Genomic DNA, 25,130 nt, shown 5'->3' with positions numbered 1-25,130 from the left:
ATGAGGAGATACTATATAATGTTGTTGGGTTTGTAACCATGAGGAGATACTATATAATGTTGTTAGGTCTGTAACCATGAGGAGATACTATATAATGTTGTTGGGTCTGTAACCATGAGGAGATACTATATAATGTTGTTGGGTCTGTAACCATGAGGAGATACTATATAATGTTGTTGGGTCTGTAACCATGAGGAGATACCATATAATGTTGTTGGGTCTGTAACCGTGAGGAGATACTATATAATGCTGTTGTGTCTGTAACCGTGAGGAGATACTATATAATGCTGTTGGGTCTGTAACCATGAGGAGGGGATACTATATAATGTTGTTGGGTCTGTAACCATGAGGAGGAGATACTATATAATGTTGTTGTCTCTGTAACCGTGAGGAGATACTATATAATGTTGTTGGGTCTGTAACCGTGAGGAGGGGATACTATATAATGCTGTTGGGTCTGTAACCGTGAGGAGATACTATATAATGTTGTTGGGTCTGTAACCATGAGGAGATACTATATAATGTTGTTGGGTCTGTAACCGTGAGGAGGACATACTATATAATGTTGTTGGGTCTGTAACCATGAGGAGGAGATACTATATAATGCTGTTGGGTCTGTAACCGTGAGGAGATACTATATAATGCTGTTGGGTCTGTAACCGTGAGGAGATACTATATAATGCTGTTGGATCTGTAACCATGAGGAGGGGATACTATATAATGTTGTTGGGTCTGTAACCATGAGGAGGAGATACTATATCATGTTGTTGTCTCTGTAACCGTGAGGAGATACTATATAATGTTGTTGGGTCTGTAACCGTGAGGAGGGGATACTATATAATGTTGTTGGGTCTGTAACCATGAGGAGGGGATACTATATAATGTTGTTGGGTCTGTAACCATGAGGAGGGGATACTATATAATGTTGTTGGGTCTGCAACCATGAGGAGGGGATACTATATAATGTTGTTGGGTCTGTAACCATGAGGAGGGGATACTATATAATGTTGTTGGGTCTGTAACCATGAGGAGGGGATACTATATAATGTTGTTGGGTCTGCAACCATGAGGAGGGGATACTATATAATGTTGTTGGGTCTGTAACCATGAGGAGGGGATACTATATAATGTTGTTGATTCTGCAACAATTAGGAGGGAATACTATATAATGTTGTTGTCTCTGTAACCGTGAGGAGATACTTTATAATGTTGTTGGGTCTGTAACCATGAGGAGATACTATATAATGTTGTTGAGTCTGTAACCATGAGAAGGAGATACTATATAATGTTGTTGGGTCTGTAACCGTGAGGAGATACTTTATAATGTTGTTGTCTCTGTAACCGTGAGGAGATACTATATAATGTTGTTGGGTCTGTAACCGTGAGGAGGAGATACTATATAATGTTGTTGTCTCTGTAACCATTAGGAGGGGATACTATATAATGTTGTTGGGTCTGTAACCATGAGGAGGGGATACTATATAATGTTGTTGGGTCTGTAACCATGAGGAGGGGATACTATATAATGTTGTTGGGTCTGTAACCATGAGGAGGGGATACTATATAATGTTGTTGTCTCTGTAACCGCAAGGAGATACTATATAATGTTGTTGGTCTGTAACCGTGAGGAAGAGATACTATATAATGTTGTTGTCTCTGTAACCGCAAGGAGATACTATATAATGTTGTTGGGTCTGTAACCGTGAGGAGGAGATACAATATAATGTTGTTGGGTCTGTAACCATGAGGAGGAGATACTATATAATGTTGTTGGGTCTGTAACCGTGAGGAGGGGATACTATATAATGTTGTTGGGTCTGTATCCATGAGGAGGGGATACTATATAATGTTGTTGGGTCTGTAACCATGAGGACGGGATACTATATAATGTTGTTGGGTCTGTAACCGTGAGGAGGAGATACTATATAATGCTGTTGGGTCTGTAACCGTGAGGAGTAGATACTATATAATGTTGTTGGGTCTGTAACCATGAGGAGATACTATATAATGTTGTTGGGTCTGTAACCATGAGGAGATACTATATAATGTTGTTGGGTCTGTAACCATGAGGAGATACTATATAATGCTGTTGGGTCTGTAACCGTGAGGAGGAGATACTATATAATGTTGTTGGGTCTGTAACCATGAGGAGATACTATATAATGTTGTTGGGTCTGTAACCATGAGGAGATACTATATCATGTTGTTGGGTCTGTAACCATGAGGAGATACTATATAATGTTGTTGGGTTTGTAACCATGAGGAGATACTATATAATGTTGTTAGGTCTGTAACCATGAGGAGATACTATATCATGTTGTTGGGTCTGTAACCATGAGGAGATACTATATAATGTTGTTGGGTCTTTAACCATGAGGAGATACTATATAATGTTGTTGGGTCTGTAACCATGAGGAGATACCATATAATGTTGTTGGGTCTGTAACCGTGAGGAGATACTATATAATGTTGTTGTCTATGTAACCGCGAGGAGATACTATATAATGCTGTTGGGTCTGTAACCATGAGGAGGAGATACTATATAATGTTGTTGGGTCTGTAACCATGAGGAGATACTATATAATGTTGTTGGGTTTGTAACCATGAGGAGATACTATATAATGTTGTTAGGTCTGTAACCATGAGGAGATACTATATAATGTTGTTGGGTCTGTAACCATGAGGAGATACTATATAATGTTGTTGGGTCTGTAACCATGAGGAGATACTATATAATGTTGTTGGGTCTGTAACCATGAGGACATACCATATAATGTTGTTGGGTCTGTAACCGTGAGGAGATACTATATAATGCTGTTGTGTCTGTAACCGTGAGGAGATACTATATAATGCTGTTGGGTCTGTAACCATGAGGAGGGGATACTATATAATGTTGTTGGGTCTGTAACCATGAGGAGGAGATACTATATAATGTTGTTGTCTCTGTAACCGTGAGGAGATACTATATAATGTTGTTGGGTCTGTAACCGTGAGGAGGGGATACTATATAATGCTGTTGGGTCTGTAACCGTGAGGAGATACTATATAATGTTGTTGGGTCTGTAACCATGAGGAGATACTATATAATGTTGTTGGGTCTGTAACCGTGAGGAGGACATACTATATAATGTTGTTGGGTCTGTAACCATGAGGAGGAGATACTATATAATGCTGTTGGGTCTGTAACCGTGAGGAGATACTATATAATGCTGTTGGGTCTGTAACCGTGAGGAGATACTATATAATGCTGTTGGATCTGTAACCATGAGGAGGGGATACTATATAATGTTGTTGGGTCTGTAACCATGAGGAGGAGATACTATATCATGTTGTTGTCTCTGTAACCGTGAGGAGATACTATATAATGTTGTTGGGTCTGTAACCGTGAGGAGGGGATACTATATAATGTTGTTGGGTCTGTAACCATGAGGAGGGGATACTATATAATGTTGTTGGGTCTGTAACCATGAGGAGGGGATACTATATAATGTTGTTGGGTCTGCAACCATGAGGAGGGGATACTATATAATGTTGTTGGGTCTGTAACCATGAGGAGGGGATACTATATAATGTTGTTGGGTCTGTAACCATGAGGAGGGGATACTATATAATGTTGTTGGGTCTGCAACCATGAGGAGGGGATACTATATAATGTTGTTGGGTCTGTAACCATGAGGAGGGGATACTATATAATGTTGTTGATTCTGCAACAATTAGGAGGGAATACTATATAATGTTGTTGTCTCTGTAACCGTGAGGAGATACTTTATAATGTTGTTGGGTCTGTAACCATGAGGAGATACTATATAATGTTGTTGAGTCTGTAACCATGAGAAGGAGATACTATATAATGTTGTTGGGTCTGTAACCGTGAGGAGATACTTTATAATGTTGTTGTCTCTGTAACCGTGAGGAGATACTATATAATGTTGTTGGGTCTGTAACCGTGAGGAGGAGATACTATATAATGTTGTTGTCTCTGTAACCACGAGGAGGGGATACTATATAATGTTGTTGGGTCTGTAACCATGAGGAGGTGATACTATATAATGTTGTTGGGTCTGTAACCATTAGGAGGGGATACTATATAATGTTGTTGGGTCTGTAACCATGAGGAGGGGATACTATATAATGTTGTTGGGTCTGTAACCATGAGGAGGGGATACTATATAATGTTGTTGGGTCTATAACCATTAGGAGGGGATACTATATAATGTTGTTGGGTCTGTAACCATGAGGAGGGGATACTATATAATGTTGTTGTCTCTGTAACCGCAAGGAGATACTATATAATGTTGTTGGGTCTGTAACCGTGAGGAAGAGATACTATATAATGTTGTTGTCTCTGTAACCGCAAGGAGATACTATATAATGTTGTTGGGTCTGTAACCGTGAGGAGGAGATACTATATAATGTTGTTGGGTCTGTAACCATGAGGAGGAGATACTATATAATGTTGTTGGGTCTGTAACCGTGAGGAGGGGATACTATATAATGTTGTTGGGTCTGTATCCATGAGGAGGGGATACTATATAATGTTGTTGGGTCTGTAACCATGAGGAGGGGATACTATATAATGTTGTTGGGTCTGTAACCGTGAGGAGGAGATACTATATAATGCTGTTGGGTCTGTAACCGTGAGGAGTAGATACTATATAATGTTGTTGGGTCTGTAACCATGAGGAGATACTATATAATGTTGTTGGGTCTGTAACCATGAGGAGATACTATATAATGTTGTTGGGTCTGTAACCATGAGGAGATACTATATAATGCTGTTGGGTCTGTAACCGTGAGGAGGAGATACTATATAATGTTGTTGGGTCTGTAACCATGAGGAGATACTATATAATGTTGTTGGGTCTGTAACCATGAGGAGATACTATATCATGTTGTTGGGTCTGTAACCATGAGGAGATACTATATAATGTTGTTGGGTTTGTAACCATGAGGAGATACTATATAATGTTGTTAGGTCTGTAACCATGAGGAGATACTATATCATGTTGTTGGGTCTGTAACCATGAGGAGATACTATATAATGTTGTTGGGTCTTTAACCATGAGGAGATACTATATAATGTTGTTGGGTCTGTAACCATGAGGAGATACCATATAATGTTGTTGGGTCTGTAACCGTGAGGAGATACTATATAATGTTGTTGTCTATGTAACCGCGAGGAGATACTATATAATGCTGTTGGGTCTGTAACCATGAGGAGGAGATACTATATAATGTTGTTGGGTCTGTAACCATGAGGAGATACTATATAATGTTGTTGGGTTTGTAACCATGAGGAGATACTATATAATGTTGTTAGGTCTGTAACCATGAGGAGATACTATATAATGTTGTTGGGTCTGTAACCATGAGGAGATACTATATAATGTTGTTGGGTCTGTAACCATGAGGAGATACTATATAATGTTGTTGGGTCTGTAACCATGAGGAGATACCATATAATGTTGTTGGGTCTGTAACCGTGAGGAGATACTATATAATGCTGTTGTGTCTGTAACCGTGAGGAGATACTATATAATGCTGTTGGGTCTGTAACCATGAGGAGGGGATACTATATAATGTTGTTGGGTCTGTAACCATGAGGAGGAGATACTATATAATGTTGTTGTCTCTGTAACCGTGAGGAGATACTATATAATGTTGTTGGGTCTGTAACCGTGAGGAGGGGATACTATATAATGCTGTTGGGTCTGTAACCATGAGGAGATACTATATAATGTTGTTGGGTCTGTAACCATGAGGAGATACTATATAATGTTGTTGGGTCTGTAACCGTGAGGAGGACATACTATATAATGTTGTTGGGTCTGTAACCATGAGGAGGAGATACTATATAATGCTGTTGGGTCTGTAACCGTGAGGAGATACTATATAATGCTGTTGGGTCTGTAACCGTGAGGAGATACTATATAATGCTGTTGGATCTGTAACCATGAGGAGGGGATACTATATAATGTTGTTGGGTCTGTAACCATGAGGAGGAGATACTATATCATGTTGTTGTCTCTGTAACCGTGAGGAGATACTATATAATGTTGTTGGGTCTGTAACCGTGAGGAGGGGATACTATATAATGTTGTTGGGTCTGTAACCATGAGGAGGGGATACTATATAATGTTGTTGGGTCTGTAACCATGAGGAGGGGATACTATATAATGTTGTTGGGTCTGCAACCATGAGGAGGGGATACTATATAATGTTGTTGGGTCTGTAACCATGAGGAGGGGATACTATATAATGTTGTTGATTCTGCAGCAATGAGGAGGGAATACTATATAATGTTGTTGTCTCTGTAACCGTGAGGAGATACTTTATAATGTTGTTGGGTCTGTAACCATGAGGAGATACTATATAATGTTGTTGAGTCTGTAACCATGAGGAGGAGATACTATATAATGTTGTTGGGTCTGTAACCGTGAGGAGATACTTTATAATGTTGTTGTCTCTGTAACTGTGAGGAGATACTATATAATGTTGTTGGGTCTGTAACTGTGAGGAGGAGATACTATATAATGCTGTTGTCTCTGTAACCGCGAGGAGGGGATACTATATAATGTTGTTGGGTCTGTAACCATGAGGAGGAGATACTATATAATGTTGTTGTCTCTGTAACCGTGAGGAGATACTATATAATGTTGTTGGGTCTGTAACCGTGAGGAGGGGATACTATATAATGCTGTTGGGTCTGTAACCGTGAGGAGATACTATATAATGTTGTTGGGTCTGTAACCATGAGGAGATACTATATAATGTTGTTGGGTCTGTAACCGTGAGGAGGACATACTATATAATGTTGTTGGGTCTGTAACCATGAGGAGGAGATACTATATAATGCTGTTGGGTCTGTAACCGTGAGGAGATACTATATAATGCTGTTGGGTCTGTAACCGTGAGGAGATACTATATAATGCTGTTGGATCTGTAACCATGAGGAGGGGATACTATATAATGTTGTTGGGTCTGTAACCATGAGGAGGAGATACTATATCATGTTGTTGTCTCTGTAACCGTGAGGAGATACTATATAATGTTGTTGGGTCTGTAACCGTGAGGAGGGGATACTATATAATGTTGTTGGGTCTGTAACCATGAGGAGGGGATACTATATAATGTTGTTGGGTCTGTAACCATGAGGAGGGGATACTATATAATGTTGTTGGGTCTGCAACCATGAGGAGGGGATACTATATAATGTTGTTGGGTCTGTAACCATGAGGAGGGGATACTATATAATGTTGTTGATTCTGCAGCAATGAGGAGGGAATACTATATAATGTTGTTGTCTCTGTAACCGTGAGGAGATACTTTATAATGTTGTTGGGTCTGTAACCATGAGGAGATACTATATAATGTTGTTGAGTCTGTAACCATGAGGAGGAGATACTATATAATGTTGTTGGGTCTGTAACCGTGAGGAGATACTTTATAATGTTGTTGTCTCTGTAACTGTGAGGAGATACTATATAATGTTGTTGGGTCTGTAACTGTGAGGAGGAGATACTATATAATGCTGTTGTCTCTGTAACCGCGAGGAGGGGATACTATATAATGTTGTTGGGTCTGTAACCATGAGGAGGGGATACTATATAATGTTGTTGGGTCTGTAACCATGAGGAGGGGATACTATATAATGTTGTTGGGTCTGTAACCATGAGGAGGGGATACTATATAATGTTGTTGGGTCTGTAACCATGAGGAGGGGATACTATATAATGTTGTTGTCTCTGTAACCGCAAGGAGATACTATATAATGTTGTTGGGTCTGTAACCGTGAGGAGGAGATACTATATAATGTTGTTGGGTCTGTAACCATGAGGAGGAGATACTATATAATGTTGTTGGGTCTGTAACCGTGAGGAGGGGATACTATATAATGTTGTTGGGTCTGTAACCGTGAGGAGATACCTTATAATGTTGTTGGGTCTGTAACCGTGAGGAGGAGATACTATATAATGCTGTTGGGTCATTAACCGTGAGGAGATACTATATAATGTTGTTGGGTCTGTAACCATGAGGAGGAGATACTATATAATGCTGTTGGGTCATTAACCGTGAGGAGGGGATACTATATAATGTTCTTGGGTCTGGAACCATGTTTACCAGAGACAATCTCTTCCCATTTGTTTATCAAAAAGATTCAGTAATAGTAATTTCTGTTCATATTGTGAGGATTGTTTTGTTTGTGCAATGCGCTGTCTGTGCCTCAGTATATTGTCTATAAAAGGGGATCCTCGTGAAAAAAGGGGATCCTTCCTTTTTAGACCCCATAATAAAATACTTCAAATGGTAAGCTAACACCTCTCTCCCATCTTGCTGAATTTATCTGAACTAACATCTATCTGAATTTCTGTCGCTGGCCATTTCAGAAGAGCTGAATGTATAGGCCTAGCTGTTCGCAGCTCATTTGCTTGCTCTTGTTATATTTAGAGCTAAGTGTTAATGATAAGAACAATCACTATGAATTTACTGAACATAAATGTAAAAATGTTTGTGTATTGTTCAAAAGACAAATCTCATGTCAGCATTAATTATTATTGAAGGAGAATGTGGTTCTTATTGAGTTACACAAATCCACAAGGAGTCATTTGAAACCATATTTATGTAAGCAACTCAGCCATATCAGCTTTTTTTTTTTTTTAAGCAGTAAATGAGGCTGGATGAACTGTTTCGCTGCCAGACAAGGCTCTGCTGATATCCAGGTGTAGCAGTGGTAAGGATTCACTCCATGGTGCTGAAAAGAAAGCTCTGCTGTTGGGACAGCTTTATATAGGTCCTAACAGTTTGTGGTCACCGATTGTCGGTGACCACAAACTGTTATAGTATAGTATAGTGCAATAAATGTATTGTTTAGTGTTGTGTTGTGTATTGGCTTCGCTAGCATGTATCTAAAAAAAAATTGGTTAAGTTTGCCCCACCAACATTTACATGCGAAAATCACTGCTGGTGACGAAAAATCCAAACACCAGAACTACTGCTGCTGTTGTCATTCACATACTATTCAGTCATTGACAGATTATCTTGGTTTGCACGCATAATCTTTCCACGAGAGATTAGGGTTAGTATTGATGTAGCAAAGTATTTTTTATTTACTTTTATTTAATCAGGGGAGACCAATTGAGACCAGGGTCTCAATTTCAATGGCGCCCTGAGGACATCAAATAAAATAAAAGATACAATAACAACTACATTACATTAGAACTTCACAAACATCACAGGCATCATAATTAAAGTCAATCAAAACAATTGCACACCTCGGTGAACTCATTTATCATCAGGGTTTTAATCTGCCCTAGTGGCACCAGGGAATCCAAATGTAATGAATTTTGTAAGTGATTCCAAAAATGTGGAGCGTTTCATCCTGAACAGAACCACTATTTATTCTGTTTTGTTCAGCTGTTCTGACCAGCTAAATAAAGTTCTGAACCAGTTCGAACCCCCAAAAAGTACTGTTTTATAATTGTTCCTTTCTTTTCCTTTTTAACCTGTGAAATTAAGTTTTTAAAATGTTAAGTATACTCACGTAAACTCGTACATCGCCTTGGTACGTACAATTGCCCTTATTTTAGCGCCCCAAAAACGTAATACTTCCAGATCAACTGTAATGTCAATACCATTGTAAAGCACAATTTCTCCCCTTCCCAACAAAATCAATTACATGACCTAAACGCTGCCCGTTTCTGCATAATTCAAGCAGGCAATGAGCCCCGTCGGGTCTTTTTAAAAATGGTGGGTGGGGAAGCGAAACTAATGCGTGACAGTGAGAAGGAGAGATGTTGTGTTGGAAAATTGCTTTTTTTCACACGATCTGTCCAACTTATCACATTATCTTCACTAAAATGTTAATAAAACACTATAAAGAGTTTATATAATGTGTCATTACATACCTATTTGAAGGTTTGTGTCGAATTTGAATCGGGTTTTTAGGGCGGTGCTAAAGTGATCTTAGAAGTAAACAGAGGCTTTGAGAATGATGATCGCATGTAATGATGCCGAAAAAAATGACTAGGTATCCCCCCCCTTACCCCGTCACTGTCCAGTTCTTCTTTTTAAAGGATGAGAGAAGTGCTACACCTGGTGGAGAGAGATTGTAAGACAGAAATAGTTTCTTTATGCGTGCTGTACGTTACGGCATGATACGTCACGATGTAACGGAGAGTCAGTTTTTCCAACTTTTCTCCAATACTATAGAGCCATTACCATGTAGATCAACGCTTGAATAGAAACCGAGTTCACACCCTCGATTTTGACGTCAACACAGTCTCTACAGTCCCATTAGTTTTCTTAGTAGCCTCGTTTGAATGTTGAGGTTGTGCACATTTGTACGGAATGGGGTGAGTTTACATTAGCCCATTAAATTACTTCACCAATCAGTGCGGATAGTGCAGGCAAGCAAGTTGTTTACATGCGTGATGGATAGACAAGTGTAGCCTATGTCGCAAGATGCGACAGACATTTTGCCGATGGGGAAAGAGTGAGAGAGGGTTGTGGAGGAGGCTTGAACCGCTGGGCATCTCGTTATGACATAGTTATCTGAATTAGGTCCACAGAATTGTACCTAGGAGGAGCAGCTTCTATGGAGGAACTTTGAATGTACTTTTGAACTAGCTACAGTGCCTTGCGAAAGTATTCGGCCCCCTTGAACTTTGCGACCTTTTGCCACATTTCAGGCTTCAAACATAAAGATATAAAACTGTATTTTTTTGTGAAGAATCAACAACAAGTGGGACACAATCATGAAGTGGAACGACATTTATTGGATATTTCAAACTTTTTTAACAAATCAAAAACTGAAAAATTGGGCGTGCAAAATTATTCAGCCCCCTTAAGTTAATACTTTGTAGCGCCACCTTTTGCTGCGATTACAGCTGTAAGTCGCTTGGGGTATGTCTCTATCAGTTTTGCACATCGAGAGACTGAAATTTTTTCCCATTCCTCCTTGCAAAACAGCTCGAGCTCAGTGTGTCATGTATTGTCATATTATGTCTTGTTCCTGTTCTTTCTCTTCACTTCGTCTCCCTCTGCTGGTCGTATTAGGTTACCTTCTCTTCCTCTCCTTCTCCCAGCTGTTCCTCATCTTCTCTAAACTACCTCGTTCACCCTTTTCCCACCTGTTCTTTTTTTCCCTCTGATTAGGTCTCTATTTCTCTCTCTGTTCCTGCTGCTGTCTTTGTCAGATTCTCGTTTGAGTTTCTCATGCCAGAACCAAACTATCGTCTTGTTTGCTTCACCCTTGTCCCGTCCTGTCGGAATCTGCCTGTTCATCTGATGCTACGTGTGATCAGGTACCTCTGTCCTCTACGACCCGCGCCTACCCAGAGAGACCAGCAGTCTGTCGCCGCTAACCCAGCTATTCTCCTCTGCTGCTAAGAAGGGGACTCTAACCCAGCTATTCTCCTCTGCTGCTAGAAGGGGGACTCTTCTGTAAATATCAGAAGGACTTTATGATTCATTTATCGCCCTCTCTGCGGGTTGTCTATTTTGCCATTATATACATCTGAAGAGGATCTATGTCTTCCCTGTGTTTTGACATTAAAGGACTCTGTTTTTGTTAAACCGCTTTTGGGTCCTCACTCACGTGCATAACAGAAGAATCTGACCAAGAATGGACCCAGCGACTTCGGATCCTCTCCACTCAGCCGTCGAGATCCAGGGAGCGATGCTAGGCAGACACGAGCAGGAATTGTCTGCTGCTCGACATGCCGTTGAGACCCTGGCCGCCCAAGTCTCCGACCTCACAGAACAGATTCACCATCTCCGCCTCGATCCACCGGCCACTTCCAGGGCTTTCGAATCTCCGGAGCCCAGAATCAATAACCCGCCGTGTTACTCTGGGGAGCCCACTGAATGCCGCTCGTTCCTCACCCAGTGTGATATTGTGTTTTCTCTCCAGCCCAACACTTACTCCAGGAGCACAGCTCGTATCGCCTACGTCATATCTCTCCTTACTGGACGGGCTCGTGAGTGGGGCACGGCAATCTGGGAGGCGAGAGCTGAGTGTACTAACCAGTATCAGGACTTTAAGGAGGAGATGATATGGGTTTTTGATCGTTCTGTTTTTGGGGAGGAAGCTTCCAGGGTCCTGTCTTCCCTATGTCAAGGTAATCGATCCATAACAGATTACTCTATTGAGTTTCGCACTCTTGCTGCCTCCAGTGACTGGAACGAGCCGGCTTTGCTCGCAAGTTTTCTGGAGGGTCTCCGCGCGGAGGTAAAGGATGAGATTCTCTCCCGGGAGGTTCCTTCCAGCGTGGATTCCTTGATTGAACTCGCTATTCGCATAGAGCGACGGGTTGATCTTCGTCACCGAGCTCGTGGAAAGGAGCTTGCGTTCTCCGTTGCCCCCCTCTCCGCATCACTACCATCTTCCTCCGCCGGCTCGGGTGCTGAGCCTATGCAGCTGGGGGGTATCCGCATCTCGACTAAGGAGAGGGAACGGAGAATCACCAACCGCCTCTGTCTCTATTGCGGTTCCGCTGGTCATTTTGTCACTTCATGTCCAGTAAAAGCCAGAGCTCATCAGTAAGGGGAGGGCTACTGGTGAGCGCTACTACTCTGGTCTCTCCTTCAAGATCCTGCACTACCTTGTCGGTCCATCTACGCTGGACCGGTTCGTCAGCTTCCTGCAGTGCCTTGATAGACTCTGGGGCGGAGGGCTGTTTTATGGACGAGACCTGGGCTCGGGAACATGACATTCCTCTCAGACAGTTAAGGGAGCCCATGGCCTTGTTCGCTTTGGATGGTAGTTCTCTCCCCAGGATTCAGCGTGAGACGCTACTTTTAACCCTCACTGTCTCTGGTAATCATAGCGAAACCCTTTCTTTTTTAATTTTTCGTTCACCTTTTACACCTGTTGTTTTGGGCCATCCCTGGCTAGTTTGTCATAATCCTTATATTAATTGGTCTAGTAATTCTATCCTCTCCTGGAACGTCTCTTGTCATGTGAAATGTTTAATGTCTGCTATCCCTCCTGTTTCCTCTGTCTCTTCTTCACAGGAGGAGCCTGGTGATTTGACGGGGGTGCCGGAGGAATATCACGATCTGTGCACGGTGTTCAGTCGGTCCAGGGCCTTCCGGGAACCACTCCCCCCCGGGGTAGTCTTTTGTTTTTGTTAAACCGCTTTTGGGTCCTCACTCACGTGCATAACACAGTGAGGTTGGATGGAGAGCATTTGTGAACAGCAGTTTTCAGTTCTTTCCACAGATTCTCGATTGGATTCAGGTCTGGACTTTGACTTGGCCATTCTAACACCTGGATATGTTAATTTTTGAACCATTCCATTGTAGATTTTGCTTTATGTTTTGGATCATTGTCTTGTTGGAAGACAAATCTCCGTCCCAGTCTCAGGTCTTTTGCAGACTCCATCAGGTTTTCTTCCAGAATGGTCCTGTATTTGGCTCCATCCATCTTCCCATCAATTTTAACCATCTTCCCTGTCCCTGCTGAAGAAAATCAGGCCCAAACCATGATGCTGCCACCACCATGTTTGACAGTGGTGATGGTGTGTTCAGCTGTGTTGCTTTAACGCCAAACATAACGTTTTGCATTGTTGCCAAAAAGTTCAATTTTGGTTTCATCTGACCAGAGCACCTTCTTCCACATGTTTGGTGTGTCTCCCAGGTGGCTTGTGGCAAACTTTAAACGACACTTTTTATGGATATCTTTAAGAAATGTCTTTCTTCTTGTCACTCTTCCATAAAGGCCAGATTTGTGCAATATACAACTGACTGTTGTCCTATGGACACCTCAGCTGTAGATCTCTGCAGTTCATCCAGAGTGATTATGGGCCTCTTGGCTGCATCTCTGATCAGTCTTCTCCTTGTATGAGTTGAAAGTTTAGAGGGACGGCCAGGTCTTGGTAGATTTGCAGCGGTCTGATACTCCTTCCATTTCAATATTATCGCTTGCACAGTGCTCCTTGGGATGTTTAAAGCTTGGGAAATCTTTTTGTATCCAAATCCGGCTTTAAACTTCTTCACAACAGTATCTCGGACCTGCCTGGTGTGTTCCTTGTTCTTCATGATGCTCTCTGCGCTTTTAACGGACCTCTGAGACTATCACATTGCAGGTGCATTTATACGGAGACTTGATTACACACAGGTGGATTGTATTTATCATCATTAGTCATTTAGGTCAACATTGGATCATTCAGAGATCCTCACTGAACTTCTGGAGAGAGTTTGCTGCACTGAAAGTAAAGGGGCTGAATAATTTTGCACGCCCAATTTTTCAGTTTTTGATTGAAATATCCAATAAATGTCGTTCCACTTCATGATTGTGTCCCACTTGTTGTTGATTCTTCACAAAAAAATACAGTTTTATATCTTTATGTTTGAAGCCTGAAATGTGGCAAAAGGTCGCAAAGTTCAAGGGGGCCGAATACTTTCGCAAGGCACTGTAGCTAACAGGCTTGTGTGTGCATAGCGGCACGAGAATCTAAAGCACGTCTTACTGTACCTATTTGTAGTTAATAAATCCAACGTGAAAACGTGATAACTAGCCTACAGTATCCTTAACTAGCATTGAAAAAGTTAACCCATTCCTTTCTAGCTAAAGAAAAATATATCCCCATCTTCTGAATCACACTTGTAACGTCAGTACAGTAGCCTATGCTTTGGATGTGGGAGGGCAGGTAGCCTACACAGTCACACACACTGGCAAAGTAGTTTGCTGGCAGACACTGGTTTCTGAGTGACTGAGTGAGGGCTTTGCATAGGCGCCTTGTTGCGTTTTTTTTGTGGAGCTAGAAAAAATTTCTGGAATGTAAAATAATGTTATTAACCGGTTCCCATGCTTATATTCCGGAACAGTATGGATCATTTTCGTTCTCGGTTCCATCTTAGTTCCTCGAAAAATGTTGTTATTTTCCAGGTTCTCGGTTCTGCTCCCTGAACCAGTTCCAGACACTGGTTTAAACTAAAAGCGAATTTACCTAGTTCTGTGTGGATCACAGAACTAAAATGAGAACTAACAGAACTCATTCTATTTCTATGGTATGGACCTGTGTGATGTAGTGCAGTAACCAGATACAATAGCTTGAATTGTACTCCACTACATACAGTATCTGGTTTGAAGTTGTTAAATATAAAGTAGCATCCTTTCCTGGTTGATACTAACTAGACTAGGGCCTGCATCCCAAATGGCACCTTATTCTCTATATAGTGCACTACTTTTGACCAGGGCCCATAGAACTCAAATGTAGTGCACTATGTAGGGAATATGGTGCCATTTGGGAAGTGGGAGTTTGAGTTCATCCACATGCAGCCCGTGCGCTTGAACAATTAACCCTTAGTCAGTTCGATCAGGCAAAGTGTTCAAATGAATACACATTTGATTACGTGTGTCATCCTCGTGAAATGGCTGCAATTTGCCACACATTAGATCGCATGGTCCCTGCTAAAACAGAGGAATTAAACACTGAACATTACAGTGTTCTATTCTAGACATATTGGAAGCCAGGAAAACAACTTGGGGAATACATTAATGATCCTACAGAAACCACACACACACACACACACACACACACACTCTCTCTCTGAAGCCCTAGTAAAGAATGGGTCTATACAATGTACCAGAACACAAGCTGTTACTCTGATTAGCTCTGTTAGAATGTCATAAAATGTTCATGAGGTCATATGGCATTATATTATACAGACATGCTATAAGAGCCAAAATTATATTTTGTGATGAGCTGAAATTAAACTAGAGTGTTCTCTACCACTAATTTCTGTGTCCCCTCTTCAGAAACGCACACAGCCATGCAAATTTACACACACACACATTTACAGGCACAAACACACACACACAATGTACAAGAGTTTATAGGGATGGATCCGGCAGTGAAACAATAGCAAGATGAATAACATTACACACTTGCTTGTCTGGTGTTAAAATAGAGCTACAGTACTACTGACTAAACCTCACATCTTCAGCAGGTGACATTTTCACACTAGGTCCACAAACACACACACACACACACACACACAGGATTGTATTTTTCATTTGTATCACTGGCTACATATACAGCCTGGGGGTTGAAACATCAACACCTTTATTTTCTGCATCATTAGTCCTCATGGTTTTTAATATCTATAGATGTGTGCAGAGTGTTTTTTCCCCCATCAGTTAAATATCATCAGCTTATTAGATGATGTCAGTTTTAATCAGCCGGCTGATGCATCTTTTTCTGTTGTATGGTCACATCAACAGCCTGTGATAGGTGCAGTGATGTGTTGTTTTACAGGGTCAGCCCCTGGAGCAAATTGGGGTCAAGTGCCTTGCTCAAGGGCACATCGGCAGATGTGTCACCTTCACGGCTCAGGTATACAAACTAGCGACCTTTCAGTTACTGGCGCAATGCTCCAACTGATAGGCTACCTGCCACCCATCACAGGACAAGGTACTGTATAAAGAAAGGCCTTGCTATGTCTCTACACACATACAGGTTTACATACACACACACGCATTTGCACATACACACCCGCACATACACGTTTACAGACACACTTTCTCTGGCTGTTGATGTAGGCATTAGGAGAAATAACAAAACCATTTATCTGAACACTGCAGAGAAAATGCAACACACACAGAGAGAGAGAGAGAGAGAGAGAGAGAGAGAGAGAGAGAGAGAGAGAGAGAGAGAGAGAGAGAGAGAGAGAGAGAGAGAGAAAAGCGTGCCTCTGGGCAAAGTAATCACCTGTATGCTGTAATCACAGGCACTCAGGTTAATTTATGTCTCTTGACTCAGACAATCACAACAACAACATCAACAACCCCAACCACCACAAGCACAACAACAGTAATGGATATGTACAGTAGTATCTTAATGAAGTGGGCTGCTGAGATGGACATGTTTATTGGGTATTATACTGAAGTAAAGCTAGACTACTGACGTCTTGTGTCTTCTGCTCTCGTCGCCACCTTGGGGGCTTTCTTTACATTCTAGAGGACGAAAAAAAGAGAAACACAAGGGATGCATTAAGAGACAGTTGGCTTAAGAACATCATGTTTAAAACGCGACACTCCACCTGCATGCTATATAGAGGGGCTGGGTTCATATACTGGAGTGTGGTTTGAAGATGAGGGTGGTGTGTGTGTGTGGGGGGGTATATGCGTGTGTGTGTGGATGCTTTTGAGGTATATAATGTCAGATTACATTTGAGTGCGGAGGGGCGGTCTGAGATGCACTCTGTGATAAATTATAGATGAACTTAATCTCAGCATGTCTCGTGGCCCTCTTGACGTTTCACCAGGAGGAAAATACATCAGCTAGCTCCGGTTCGTAGACAAGCCTGACAAGTTGTGCATTTAGTTAATATTTCTGTCATAATTTATGTAACTCAAATCTGGTTTGTGAGTTGCATCAAACTAGCAGTGGGATGTGATTATAAGGAGAGGAAGGGAGGGTCGACAGCAGGAGCTGGTTAGCACACTCCACAGTCCATCCCCAAACGGGACCCTATCCCCTGTATAGTGCACTACTTTGACCAGGGTCCATAGGGCTCTGGTCAAAAGTAGTGCACAACATAGAAATATTGTGCCATTTGAGATGCTGTTTCAACACACACAACAGGGACCTATCCCTTCTCTCAGAACCAACGACAACTACCCAAATAAGCAGATTTTCCTTTAAACCTTTGCCTTTTTTAGGTGGTCAAACACCAATGTGACAAAATGTTGTTTTGGTGTAACTGACTAAATCTTTCCCCAGTGACATTTCATGCTTTGGAATGATTCTCAAGAAGATGCAGATCAAGCAGGGGTTGTTGGTAACTCAACATTCTTAGATGCAGATAAAAACAATACAGGATATGTCTTAGTAGTTCAACTGATGCCACAACCAACCCTCAGTAGAGAGAGAGAGAGAGAGAGAGAGAGAGAGAGAGAGAGAGGGAGAGAGAGAGAAATCACACTTGATTTACACACACAGAGAAATTCCAATGAGTGTGAAAGGCATCATCGTCATCATCATCTTGCATATGCATGTGATATACTGTACAGCAGAGAGCAAGAGCAGAGCCACAGAACCAAGTGACATACATAGAGCAATGCTAACACCACAGCAATGCTAAAACCACAGCAATGCTAACACCACAGAAATGCTAACACCTGTAAGAATAGTGTGTGTGTGTGTGTGTGTGTGTGTGTGTGTGTGTGTGTGTGTGTGTGTGTGTGTGTGTGTGTGTGTGTGTGTGTGTGTGTGTGTGTGTGTGTGTGTGTGCAGATTACGACATGCCATGATGACTGAACACACATTTTTGCCTTGAATCACCACTCTGCTTTATGACTGGTAGCAGCAGGCTGCCTGGGTCACTGTACATCACTGGCTCATTGCTCACAATGCAGCCAATAACTTGTTGTATTCGTATTTATTAGGGATCCCCGTTAACTCCTGCCACTCTTTTGAAGGCGAGGGGGCCTTTAAAACTAGCTAGCTAAATACAGTACCGCGGACCAGCAGAGAGGAACCAGCGGAGTTAAAGTGTCATTGGGTGTACGGTATAAAAGATGATATGATCTGCTGTGTTTTTGTGTCCACTGAGAAAGAGACTAGCTACCCGGACATTGAGAATATTGTGAATGAGAGGGTGGTGTGTGTCTGGCCACTGTTGTTGTGATCAGAATATTACAGTAAAGGTAGAGTAGGACATATTTTTCATCAAGTTGCCTGTGTGTGGTTTGTGTGTGTGACAAGTGTCACACCCTGATGTTCCACCTGTCTTGTGCTTGTCTCCACCCCCCACCAGGTGTCTCCCATTTGTTCCCATTATCCCTGTGTATTTATACCGGTGGTATAAATGTTTGTCTTTCGCCAGTTCGTCTTGTCAAGCCTACCAGCGTATTTTTCCGTACTCCTATTTTTCTAGTCCCTGTTTTCCAGTCCTCTCGATTCCGACCTTTTCTGCCTGCCCTGACCCCGAGCCCACCTGCCATACCATTCTGGCCTGCCCTGACCTCGAGCCTAACTGCCGTCCTGTACCCATCTGACTCTGACCTGGTTTACAAACTTCTGCCTGTCCTCGACCTGCCTCTTGCCTGCCCCGTTTCTATTAATAAATATCAAAGTCTCTAACCATCTGCCTCCTGTGTCTGCATTTGGGTCTCGTCCTGTGTTGTTATAGACATAGGTCCTTGATCACTGATCACTTCACTAAAGTGGCTATTAATTGCATTACAAGACATACAGTGTGACAGGGCCATTATCATCTTGCTCAATGCTCTTATTGAGAAATCTCCCCAGACAAGTAGAGCATCACAACATTACTCTGTAGGATCACACATTGGAATACTCCACGGTTACATCCCAAAAGGCACCCTGTTCTCACCCTAAGGGCCCTGGTAAAAAAAGGCACCTTGTTCTCACCCTATGGGCCCTGGTAAAAAAGGCACCCTGTTTTCACCCTAAGGGCCCTGGTAAAAAAAAGGCACCCTGTTCTCACCCTATGGGCCCTGGTCAAAAAAGGCACCCTGTTCTCACCCTATGGGCCCTGGTAAAAAAAAAGGCACCCTGTTCTCACCCTATGGGCCCTGGTAAAAAAAAGGCACCCTGTTCTCACCCTAAGGGCCCTGGTAAAAAGAAAGGGACCCTGTTTTCACCCTAAGGGCCCTGGTAAAAAGAAAGGCACCCTGTTCTCACCCTATGGGCCCTGGTAAAAAAAAAGGCACCCTGTTCTCACCCTATGGGCCATGGTAAAAAGAAAGGCACCCTGTTCTCACCCTATGGGCCCTGGTAAAAAAAAAGGCACCCTGTTCTCACCCTAAGGGCCCTGGTAAAAAGAAAGGCACCCTATAAGGGCCCTGGTAAAAAGAAAGGCACCCTGTTCTCACCCTATGGGCCCTGGTAAAAAAAAGGCACCTTGTTCTCACCCTATGGGCCCTGGTAAAAAGGCACCCTGTTCTCACCCTATGGGCCGAGGTAAAAAGTAGTGCACTACGCAGGCTATGAGAGTAAGAAGCACTACATTGTTATTTCTCATTGCAACATCAGCAACATCAGCCAGTCAGTAGAAGCAAAGGCTTTAGACAGACAGACAGACAGACAGACAGACAGACAGAGAGACAGACAGACAGACAGACAGACAGACAGACAGACAGACAGACAGACAGACAGACAGACAGACAGACAGACAGACAGTTAGCTCTACATGTACATTTAAGGGCCAGCCGTGCTGTTCTGGGCCAGTTTTAATTTTCCCAAGTTCTTTGTGGCACCTGACCAGCAGTAGTCCAGGTGCAACAAAACTAGGACCTGTAGGACCTACCTTGTTGATATTGTTGTTAAGAAGGCAGACCTCTACCCATCTTAGCTACTGTTGCATCAATATGTTTTGACCATAACAGTTTACAATCCAGGGTTACTCCATGCAGTTTAGAATCCTCAACTTGCTCAATTTCCATATTATTCATTACAATATTTAGTTGAGGTTTAGGGTTTAGTGAATGATTTGTCCCAAATACAATGCTTTTATTTATTGTTTATATTTAGAACTAACTTATTTCTTGCCACCCATTCTGAAACTAACTGCAGCTCTTTCTTAAGTGTTGCAGTGATTTCACTCACTGTAGTAGCTGACAAGTATAGTATTGAATCATTCGCATACATAGACTCACAGGCTTAACTCAGAGCCAAGTGTCAGGTCATGAGTTAAGATTGAAAAAAGTAAGGGGCCTAGACAGCTGCCCTGGGGAATGCCGGATTATGTTAGAGAGGCTACCATTAAATAACACCCTCTGTGTTCTGTTAGACAGGTAACTCTCAAACCACAGTATAGTGTAAAGTGTAAAGCCATAACATATACGTTTTTCCAGCAGCATACTATGATCGATAATGTCAAAAGATGCACTGAAGTCTAACAAAACAGCTTCCACAATCTTTTTATTATAAATTTCTCTCAGCCAATCATCAATAGTTTAAGTGCTGTTCATGTTGAATGCTCTTTCCTATAAGGGTGCTGAAAGTCTGTTGTTAATTTATTTACTGTAAAATAGCATTGTATCTGGTAACAGACTGATTGGTCGGCTTTTTGAGCCAGTAAAGGGTGCTTTACTTTTCTTGGGGAGGGGTATGACTTTTGCTTCCCTCCAGGCCTGAGGGCACACACTTTTTTGTAAGCTTAGCAGGTTTCAAAGCTATCTATAAAAGTTATGCCAACAGAGTGGCAGGAGTCTTTGAGCAAGATATAAAGTGCTAAGAGCCTGCTGAACATTTTGCAGCCACAAGAGCCTTTTAGGGTGTTGATCAGAACAATAAAATCCTGATTTACACTTTTTGATGTCATTTGATATCACATGCACAACAGTAGCAGCAGCAGCTGCGATATCCTTCACCATAGCCCCCGGGTAGCACAGAGTCTTTGCTCCAGGAACCAAGGTGTGCCTCACCAACAACCAATGATGATGGCTGGAGGAAGGTGAGTGGCCGTGGACGTCCGGCCTTTTCTGAGCCTCCTTGAGGACAGCCTGATCCAGGCTATATCACATCAGGCTGTGATTGGGAGTCCCATAGGGCGGCGCACAACTGGCCCAGTGTCGTCCGGGTTTGGCCGGGGTTGGTCGTCATTGTGACTAAATCATTTAACTGACTTGCCTAGTTAAATAAAGGTGAAATAAAAAATACAATAAAAAAAGGACCAACGGGAGATGGGGGACAGAGAACCCACATCCTCAATAGAAGCCCTCTGAGCTGGAGAATGATGTGCGAGGGAGCTCATGAAGTACGGGCCTGTGGTAGAGACCCCCTGAGCTGGGGGTGAGTAATGAGTGCTGTAGTAGACTTCAGTGAGTAAGTGCTTCATGAACACTAGAGTTAATTCTCTGATCCAGTTGGAGGGACCCAGAGGAATAGAGCCTGAGCCTGCAGGCTGGATGGACACACACACACACACACACACACAAACACACACACACACACACTCACACCAGAAGGCTCCAGGGCTGTAGCTTGCAGCCTGCCGGTGACAGTGCCTGAGGTTGATTAAAGTTAACCTTGAGCTTCAGAGAGAGCCTGGAGAGCGGCTAAACTGAGCCGACGGGATAGGAACCAGAAAACACAGCGAGATGGACGAGAGATAATTGCGGTGGAAAAGACTAATGGAAATCAATGAGGAACGGATCGATGGCTATTTGATTTTGTATTGCTAATTTCTGAAGAGAGCGACAATTGATCCGGCATCCCCTCTCTGTATTGGCATATCTCACGTTATTACTTAAGAAGAAATGCACTGTTGACTGATGGATAAAGCAGCCGATACCATTAAATCTAAATAAATGATTGTGATGAGGAGAAAATGGGGCTTTACGTTAACCTTGCTCTCCCTGTTGTAAATTCTCTTCATGGATTGTAAGGCTGTGTGAGGGTAGAGTAGGTAAACAGCTTACAGTTGAATGTCCGTTTGAGCGGGATATATAACAAACAGTAAGCCATTTCCATCACTATTGACAATGCTGAAGATACTTCCTCTCAGCTTACAATGCACTTCCCCTGAAAATCTATTTCACAAAGATATTGTTACTGAATTAAAAGTTTTTCTCTGACACAGATGTGTTTCTTGCTCTGAACAAATGATCCATCCCAAATGGCACCCTTTTCCCTTTATAGAGCACTACTTTGAAGTGCACTACAGGTGCACAACTTTGGTTTTAGAAGTGGGGGGGCATATATTATCATTTTTATTTTGTATATACCCACACCATTGCCTCGTATCACATTCCAATGATACAGTGCCTTGCAAAAATATTCATCCCCCTTGGCGTTTTTCCTTTTTTGTTGCATTACAACCTGTAATTTAAATAGATTTTTATTTGGATTTTATGTAATGGACATACACAAAATAGTCCAAATTGGTGAAGTGAAATGAAAAAAAATACTTGTTTAAGAAGAAAATACAAAAATTTAAAACAGAAAAGTGGTGCGTGCATATGTATTCACCCCCTTTGCTATGAAGCCCCTAAATAAGATCTGGTGCAACCAATTACCTTCAGAAGTCACATAGTTTATCAAATAAAGTCCACCTGTGTGCAATCTAAGTGTCACATCATCTGTCACACTATCTCAGTATATATACACCTGTTCTGAAGGCCCCAGAGTCTGCAACACCACTAAGCAAGGGGCACCACCAAGCAAGCGGCACCATGAAGTCCAAGGAGCTCTCCAAACAGGTCAGGGACAAAGTTGAGGAGAAGTACAGATCAGGGTTGGGTTATAAAGCACCATTAAATCCATTATTTTAAAAATTTAAAGAACATGGCACCACAACAAACCTGCCAAGAGATGGCCGCCAACCAAAACTCACGGACCAGGCAAGGAGGGCATTAATCAGAGAGACAACAAAGAGACCAAAGATAACCCTGAAGGAGCTGCATACACTCCATGGAGCTGGGCATTACAGAAGAGTGGCCAGAAAAAAATACATTGCTTATTAAAATGTTTGCCAAAAGGCATTTGGGAGACTCCCCAAACATATTGAAGAAGGTACTCTGGTCAGATGAGACTAAAATGTTGCTTTTTGGCCATAAAGGAAAACGCTATGTCTGGCGCAAACCCAACACCTCTCATCACCCGGAGAACACCATCCCCACAGTGAAGCATGGTGGTGGCTGCATCATGCTGTGGGTATGTTTTTAATCGGCAGGGACTGGGAAACTGGTCAGAATTGAAGGAATGGTGGATGGCGCTAAATACAGGGAAATTATTGAGGGAAACCTGTTTCAGTCTTCCAGAGATTTGAGACTGGGACGGGGTTTACCTTCCAGCAGGACAATGACCCTAAGCATACTGATAAAGCAACATTCGAGTGGTTTAAAGGGAAACATTCAATTGTCTTGGAATGGCCTAGTCAAAGCCCAGACCTCAATCCAATTAAGAATCTGTGGTATGACTTAAAGATTGCTGTACACCAGCGGAACCCATCCATCCAAATTGCAAGAGCTGGAGCAAAAATCCCAGTGGCTAGATGGGGTAGCAGGGTAGCCTAGTGGTTAGAGCTTTGGACTAGTAACCAGTTCAAACCCCCGAGCTGACAAGGTACAAATCTGTCATTCTGCCCCTGAAGAGGCAGTTAACCCACTGTTCCTAGGCCATCATTGAAAATAATATTTTTTTCTTAACTGACTTGCCTAGTTAAACAAAGGTAAAATAAATAAATAAAATGTGCCAAGCTTATAGAGACATACCCTAAGAGACTTGCAGCTGTAATTGCTGCAAAAGTTGGCTCTACAAAGTATTGACTTTCGGGGGTAAATAGTTATGCTCAAGTATTCTGTTTTTTTGTATTATTTCTTGATTGCTTCAAAGTGGTAGGCATGTTGTGTAAATCATATGATACAAACACCCTAAAAATCTATTTTAATTCTAATTCTAGGTTGTAAGGCAACAAAATAGGAAAAAAACCAAAGTGAAACTGGTGTGGACAAAAATGCAATTTCTGAATGTCCCCCCCCAGTGTAAGTTGTACCCCTGGTGCACTATATAGGGAATATTGTTGTGTCATTTGAGTTGCGGACACCACTGTGTTTTGAGTCCCTATCGCTCACCTTGCCATTACTCAATGAAGTATTCACGTACCTGTGGCTCAGTCTTGCCATGTGTCTGTAGGGGCTCTGTGTCTCTGGTAGGTGTGGTGGGGCTGGTCCCTACGGGGGAGTGGGTGAGGGTTCCGGTGACTCGACCCGTTTCTGGGGGCCCGGCCTGGGGTGCTGGCTGCTCAGGAAAGGCACTGGTCAGTCTGGCCGAGATCTACAGTACAAGAAAGTACATCACCAGTCAAGATACATCGCTCTAATAAAGATAGATGACGTTGTTGTTTGGGATATTGTATTGTCTTAGTTTCTGTCCTGTGATGTTTGAAAATAAAAAAGTCAAATTAAATCTTAAAAGTATGAAAGTATAGAAATAGTTTAAACAAATAGGATACCAATGGAACTGGACACAAATGCCTTCACATAAAGATTCAACAGCGGAGGACACAGAGCCCAGGGAGTCACTCCTTACATAAAGATGCTGAGTAAAAAATAAATGTTCTTGTTTCTTCCCACTGATAAAACAGCTACGGTTGGCATTCTGTCTATGGCCTCTATGTGGAACTAACAAATCCATCTAGTTCATTGCAACAGC

The 25,130-nt window shown here is 42.2% G+C and overlaps 1 protein-coding gene across 1 annotated transcript in view; it reads right to left on the bottom strand.

Moving 5' to 3' along the window:
- Positions 1-16,903: 16,903 nt before the first annotated feature.
- The window catches only part of LOC139415000 (doublecortin domain-containing protein 2C-like), a 32,842-nt gene continuing 24,615 nt past the window's right edge, over positions 16,904-25,130 (bottom strand). Inside the window, exons 10-11 of the mRNA XM_071162696.1 lie at positions 24,582-24,752; positions 16,904-16,960 (exon numbers count right to left, since the gene is read on the bottom strand). Of these exons, the coding sequence (XP_071018797.1) occupies positions 16,904-16,960; positions 24,582-24,752 (228 nt within the window). The remainder of the gene's footprint in view (positions 16,961-24,581; positions 24,753-25,130) is intronic.

The sequence above is a fragment of the Oncorhynchus clarkii genome, chromosome 8 (assembly GCF_045791955.1).
Source record: "Oncorhynchus clarkii lewisi isolate Uvic-CL-2024 chromosome 8, UVic_Ocla_1.0, whole genome shotgun sequence".
Classification (NCBI taxonomy): domain Eukaryota; kingdom Metazoa; phylum Chordata; class Actinopteri; order Salmoniformes; family Salmonidae; genus Oncorhynchus; species Oncorhynchus clarkii.
Note: the sequence above shows the minus strand (reverse complement) of the source record. Positions and strands in the feature narration are given on the sequence as shown.